Source organism: Ceratosolen solmsi, unplaced genomic scaffold, assembly GCF_000503995.2.
Source record: "Ceratosolen solmsi marchali unplaced genomic scaffold, CerSol_1.0 scaffold47, whole genome shotgun sequence".
Taxonomy (NCBI): domain Eukaryota; kingdom Metazoa; phylum Arthropoda; class Insecta; order Hymenoptera; family Agaonidae; genus Ceratosolen; species Ceratosolen solmsi.
Genome location: NW_011948419.1, coordinates 3,371,912 through 3,378,784, shown reverse-complemented (window position 1 = coordinate 3,378,784; position 6,873 = coordinate 3,371,912). Strand labels below are relative to the sequence as shown.

The window sequence follows — 6,873 nt, the reverse complement described above, 5'->3', positions numbered from 1 at the left end:
TACTACTACTACTACTACTACTACTACTACTACTACTAATACTACTACTAATACCACTACCACTACCACTACTACCACCATTACTACCACCACTACTACCACTACTATTCATCGGAATTCGGCTTAAAGCTTTCGTCCATGTGGCTATTAACTCGGACTTTTTAACATATAGAACCATGATTGAAATTTTTTTTACTAATCTACGTAAAGAGTCTTCAGTATTTATAGTCACGCATTACGACGTAATCGTGTAATGGAAACGATGGGAACAATTCCAAGTGTAATGCTAGACATGTGAAGCATCGATCATAATACATTATAAACAAGTCAACGGGAAACAAAACTCTCTTGAATAATGTATGAATGCTGAGCTTAAAAACGAGTGCGGCAATCTCGATTATTGGTTAATTTTCTTATCGCGTGGATTACAAATGCGACCAAACATCCTGAATGTTTTCCACTATTAATGATCGCGAGTCGTTGGAGAAAATCATGCTGGAAGGTCGGATTGGTACGTGACAGGGGGGGGGGGGGAGAGAAAAAATAGGAGTATGGGCCGGGGCTCGTCCCGGTTGGCCGAGTCCTGATCGGTGGGTCGCTTCTTGGTTTTCCTGAGCGCGTGTCGCGTTGCGTTACGTGTCGTCGATCTTTTAAAAGCAAAATCTCCGTTAAAGAGACGAGCCTCGGCCTCTCTCCTCTTCTCTTTTTCTCCACCAGTCTTCTTATTGTCCCACAGGTTAACAAGCTCCAAGGCCACAGCGCTCGGGTCGGCGCCCTGGCATGGAACGGCGAGGTGCTGTCGTCGGGCTCGAGGGATCGGCTGATAATGCAGCGGGACGTGCGGACGCCCTGTGTCGTCGGCGAGCGGAAGCTCGGGGCCCACCGCCAGGAGGTCTGCGGCCTCAAATGGTCGCCCGACAATCAGTACCTGGCCAGTGGCGGCAACGACAATCGCCTCTACGTCTGGAACCTGCACTCCCTCTCGCCGGTGCAGACCTACACGGAGCATCTCGCGGCAGTCAAGGCGATTGCCTGGTCACCCCATCATCACGGGCTCCTAGCTTCCGGTGGCGGCACCGCCGATCGTTGCATCAGATTCTGGAATACCCTGACCGGGCAGCCGATGCAGTGCGTCGACACGGGCTCCCAGGTGCGCTTCGCTCAACGCCGAGAGCCATCGGCGACTTCCGCGTGAAAGCCCTCCCAAACGTTCGCGCGCCATTGCTTCGTGCTCCCCCTCTCCCTCCCGACCCCCTTTTTTTCTTCTCATTTTTCGTATTAATAGCCAGTCCGTGGGCACGCGGGGCCACTTTTAAAGCTTTTAATCACTTCGTGTTTGGAATCGCCTTTTAAGCAGCTGCGTGACTCATCGAACATCCTAAGAATAGATAAATAAAACGCGCGGTCCCATTTTATTGGGTGGTGTATCGGTGGGCTGATTGACGGGTGCCGATTTCGCGAATAAATTAACGGTAGAAAGCAGCGATGCTTCCTCACCAGCCTAAGTAAAATGCACGGCACGTTTTGACACTTGCAAAAACATTCCGAGGTTTATTTAAGTAAGAGTCGTTAAATTTTCGCGGTGGTAGGAACTGTCGAATTTAGTGCTGCATCTCATTAATAGCTATAATTGTAATTATTGATAAATGTAAAACGTATTTTATTGTCGAGTAGAGACATTTTATTGTGGGACAGTTATGGGCGTTATGTTTGCTTAATACGAAGTTATAAATTCGCTAAGGCACTTTCTGATAGTTGAACGGGGAAGGGGGACGGCTAGGGGTGGGGGTGGAGGGGGTGGAGGGGGAGGGGGGGTGGAGTGGCAAAGAGGACGGCATTTGTTAGAATAAGTAGCCGAAGAAAAGTCTTGTCGCGATGAAGGCTGTGCTGATGTTGCCGTAGTTGCTCTGCTGTGCTCCCAATATTAATGCGATAAATTATATGAATGTTTTGTTTTACGATAATAAATGTAACGAACGTATTGAATTGGCCACACGTTGCGCAGCAATTAAACACAACTACGCTTCTCAACGAAATTCTCAATCGGCCATTTAAAAGCTTCGGTGCTACGAAAAGTCGTGGATAAAGGTCCTCGTTTTGCATCATCTTGTCCGTATTATTGGCAACAAATTAACGATAATAAACGGCGTTGGCTCGGACGATAAGAAAATAAATAGCTCATTCATTAGGATAATTAGCATTGTAGGCAGGCTAAGGAAGCGAGCCATTTGTACGTCAATTGTTTTACAAATTCTACGATATTCCATTCCAATCAAGCTCAGAGTCAATTAATTGTAAATGAACTTTTTTCACTCCTTATCTTTCAGGTGTGCAACTTGGCGTGGAGTAAACACAGCTCGGAATTAGTGAGTACGCACGGTTACTCGCAGAACCAAATCCTGGTGTGGAAGTATCCAAGCCTTACACAAGTGGCCAAATTAACCGGACATTCGTATAGAGTTTTGTATTTGGCGATGTCACCCGATGGCGAGGCGATCGTTACAGGTGCGGGCGATGAGACTCTGCGATTCTGGAATGTGTTTAGTAAAGCCCGCAGTCAAAAGGAGAACAAGTCGGTGCTGAATCTCTTTACGAGCATCCGATAAAAGGGGTCAGAGTGGCGGAGATAGCGCGCGCGCGCGATGCATTGCCTCGCGTAATGTGTATATAAGTCAAGAGATCGAGTCTTGATGTGGAAATTATGAATTCCGAGATTTGACGGCATTTGTTAGAATAAGTAGCCGAAGAAAAGTCTTGTCGCGATGAAGGCTGTGCTGATGTTGCCGTAGTTGCTCTGCTGTGCTCCCAATATTAATGCGATAAATTATATGAATGTTTTGTTTTACGATAATAAATGTAACGAACGTATTGAATTGGCCACACGTTGCGCAGCAATTAAACACAACTACGCTTCTCAACGAAATTCTCAATCGGCCATTTAAAAGCTTCGGTGCTACGAAAAGTCGTGGATAAAGGTCCTCGTTTTGCATCATCTTGTCCGTATTATTGGCAACAAATTAACGATAATAAACGGCGTTGGCTCGGACGATAAGAAAATAAATAGCTCATTCATTAGGATAATTAGCATTGTAGGCAGGCTAAGGAAGCGAGCCATTTGTACGTCAATTGTTTTACAAATTCTACGATATTCCATTCCAATCAAGCTCAGAGTCAATTAATTGTAAATGAACTTTTTTCACTCCTTATCTTTCAGGTGTGCAACTTGGCGTGGAGTAAACACAGCTCGGAATTAGTGAGTACGCACGGTTACTCGCAGAACCAAATCCTGGTGTGGAAGTATCCAAGCCTTACACAAGTGGCCAAATTAACCGGACATTCGTATAGAGTTTTGTATTTGGCGATGTCACCCGATGGCGAGGCGATCGTTACAGGTGCGGGCGATGAGACTCTGCGATTCTGGAATGTGTTTAGTAAAGCCCGCAGTCAAAAGGAGAACAAGTCGGTGCTGAATCTCTTTACGAGCATCCGATAAAAGGGGTCAGAGTGGCGGAGATAGCGCGCGCGCGCGATGCATTGCCTCGCGTAATGTGTATATAAGTCAAGAGATCGAGTCTTGATGTGGAAATTATGAATTCCGAGATTTTTTACTATTTTTGGTCTTTCAAAAATTAGTTTTTTGGAAGTCTTTGATGTTTTCACGCCGTGAAAATGAATTTTTGATCCTTTTATTTGTATTATTTTTCGTTTTCTCGTAAACTTTCTTACCTCGATGTACAAGCCAATGTAGAAGAAGCTATTGCAGAAATGTCTCTTAAATGAAAATTTTTTGATGAGAAATAATTGTTTTCTCAGAATTCAAAGCCAAAGATAGTGAAATTCTAAGGAAATAATTTTATTAAGAGAAATTTTTTTAACGTGTATTTTTTTTTTTATTTTTTATTTTTTAAATATATATATATACACACACACAATTGAAATTGTTTTGTAGGTAAATTTAACTTTTTATAAATTATACTTACTCAGGAGATTTCATTTTCTTGTAAGTATTTATTGCTATTTTTTAGAATTTGTACTTAAGAAAGCTATTGACAAATGCTCCAAAAAATTAATTTTTCATACAGCGACCAAACTGTAAAATTTCTTCGAATATAAATATAAAAAATCATATATTATATAAATATATAAACAGAAAAATATATTAGGACGAATACGGAAGCGTAGGTAAGGATGTTATCCTGCGTGATTTTGTCTAAGTACCCTAATGTACAGCCTGCAGCATATCGAGTCATCTGTGCAATATTCGTTTTCTTTATAATATGCTTTCGTTGCTTTCTTTTTAAGTTAAAGAAAAACATTTATCACACGTATTTGCCTACATACTGTGTACGTGTTACGATAAATGTTAACCGAGTCACAATTTTAAATATTATTAATTATGAATGGTCTTGAAATAAGAAAAAGTTGATTTTTTTTTTTTTTTTTGTTTTTGTTTCGTTTCGATGAAATATAAATAAAACTATCTCAAAAAGATAAATTTTTCATTTTGATCATTATTTATGAAGCAAAAATAAAGCACATAAGATTATTAATAAAATTAATACAATCGTGAACTAATAATGCATAATAACATAGAAATAAAAAAAATTAACGATTGCTCAATTTAATTCTGCAATTGAATATTAATCAAATTATTAATAAATAAAAATGTTACGTACTTTAACATATGAACATAATAACAGGCAAATAAATTATTATGTATATTATAATGCAAAAATTAAAAACTTATATTTTTGAAATAGTTTTCATTGTAAAAATATTTACTTATTATAAAGATACACCGGCAGAAATCTTCACAATTTTTTTCACATTATATTTATTATGTGATGAATTTAGTAGGATGAATTAAAAATAAATTATTTGAAATGTAAGTGCAGATTTGTACTTTTTGTTCAGTACTAATGTGCAATAAAAATTACGGAATCTGCAGAAATAATCCGTGCGCTTGAAAAATGAAAAAAATTTGGTGTTATCTGCATAAGGTGTTTGCAAAGCTGGTTAAACAAATGTTAGGCTTTTTTTTTGTAATTCACAAATTTTTCGTTGCGGAAACTTTTGTGCCGAAAGTAAGATTCATTTTTCATTCCGATTGGTTTATACGAAACGCTTGCGCCTAGTTTATACCATGCGAAGTCAGTCATTTGTACAAATTTAAGTTGAGACACAATTTATCAAGTAAAATTACTAATTTATATATGAGAAATATATAACTAATATATTTTAATTGACTTAATAATATGCAGTTTATGAATGGATGGATTGAATCAATAGTTGATTGCAATCTAGTTCATAAAAAAATTTAATAAATTAAAATGAAGAGGAACTCTGTAGCTTTACGCTGCCAACTTGACGTTGTTTTGAATTAAATGTGTTGAAAACACTGATTAAATAATATACATCAACTTTGATAAGATGAAAAAATTAGTAGAATGTAAGCAAGAAGTTCAACTTTATGTATTCCAAGTTGTGGCGAGTTTCCATTTAAAAATTATGAATCGTCAATTTGCTTAAAATATTATTACTTAATACAAGCAATGAATTATAATTTGATTCAGCGTTACTGAGCTAAGTAAATAATATTCAAAAAAAAATCTTGCATCAGCATTGATTTTGTTAAGCACAGTAATTTTAGTGTTTATTATGTGTTTTGCATGTATGTCAATCTGTGATTGTGTGTTTAAGTAAAACAAACATTCTACATTGTGTACCAAGAATCAAAATTTTAAGGAGCACCTAAGGTCAATTCTATATTATTTCATGTTTATCACTAATTATCATTAACAAAAGTGTTGCTTATATTAAATCATTATTTTTGAAAGAAAGTTTAAATAATTTGCCAGCAACATTAGGAATTTTTTTTTTTTTTTTTTTGTATTCAATTACATCTCTACCATTTGCCATTTGTTCCATTTTAATTCGCAACAAAAGAAGTAAAAAATTAAAAATTTGCACATGAAACGTGCGATGCAATAAAATTTGTACAAATTATTCGTTCAAATATTAAAAATTAATTGAAAATGATCGTCATTGACATAGGCTCTCCTTTCAAGGTGATTTAGTAGATGTATAAATACAATAAATTTTTATGTAGAACAGTCAATGAAATCCACCAATAATAAATTAGAAATTTTTTGTAAGCGTAGCTACGATTTAATGGTTTAGTTTTAAAATAGATATTAGTTCTTTTTATATTAAGTACAAGTAGTTGTTAACACTTCCTTTACTTTAAAATTTGTTTAATTTATAATCAGTTTCCAACAAATCTTAGCAAAAGTAACAATTCTTTGTGCAATGATCCTTTTAATAGTTTAGTAGTTTATATACATACATACATACATACATACATCCATTAATAACACTTCACTTTACCGTTTACTTTTACAAACATTTATCTAGCAAGAATTAAGAATTACCTTTAGGGAAAACAACTATCGTACTGATTTATTTTGTACTCGTTATATTATTTCGTCGAGTACGCAAGACTGTTTAAATTTGTCCTCTTCAGGAATTAAAAAAAGACGCTGAAAAAAAATATTTCGTCCGAAAATCGGCAAGTTCGCTGCAACAATATATTTACCTGTAAAAAAAAAAGTTAACAGCGACGAGTAGACAAATCTTGTCTAGGCAAAAATTTTATTATTATTATTATTTTTTTTTTTCATTAATTGCGACGGAGTTTATCCACCAAGTTTGGATTAGAAAAACAAAAAAGTCTGGAACGACGATTTGCGCGACAGACTATAATTTACTGGTAAAAAATAATATATTTTACGTCATATCGCAATACAATATATCAAAAATATTTTGTATGCATCTCATTTAAATGAATATATCGATGTATTTTTTTTTCTCTTC

The 6,873-nt window shown here is 36.3% G+C and overlaps 1 protein-coding gene across 1 annotated transcript in view; it reads left to right on the top strand.

Annotated features, from left to right (window-relative positions):
- fzr (fizzy and cell division cycle 20 related) overlaps window positions 1-2,708 on the top strand; it is a 6,548-nt gene extending 3,840 nt beyond the window's left edge. Inside the window, exons 5-6 of the mRNA XM_011497479.1 lie at window positions 737-1,150; window positions 2,328-2,708. Of these exons, the coding sequence (XP_011495781.1) occupies window positions 737-1,150; window positions 2,328-2,606 (693 nt within the window). The 3' untranslated portion in view covers window positions 2,607-2,708. The remainder of the gene's footprint in view (window positions 1-736; window positions 1,151-2,327) is intronic.
- Window positions 2,709-6,873: the final 4,165 nt, after the last annotated feature.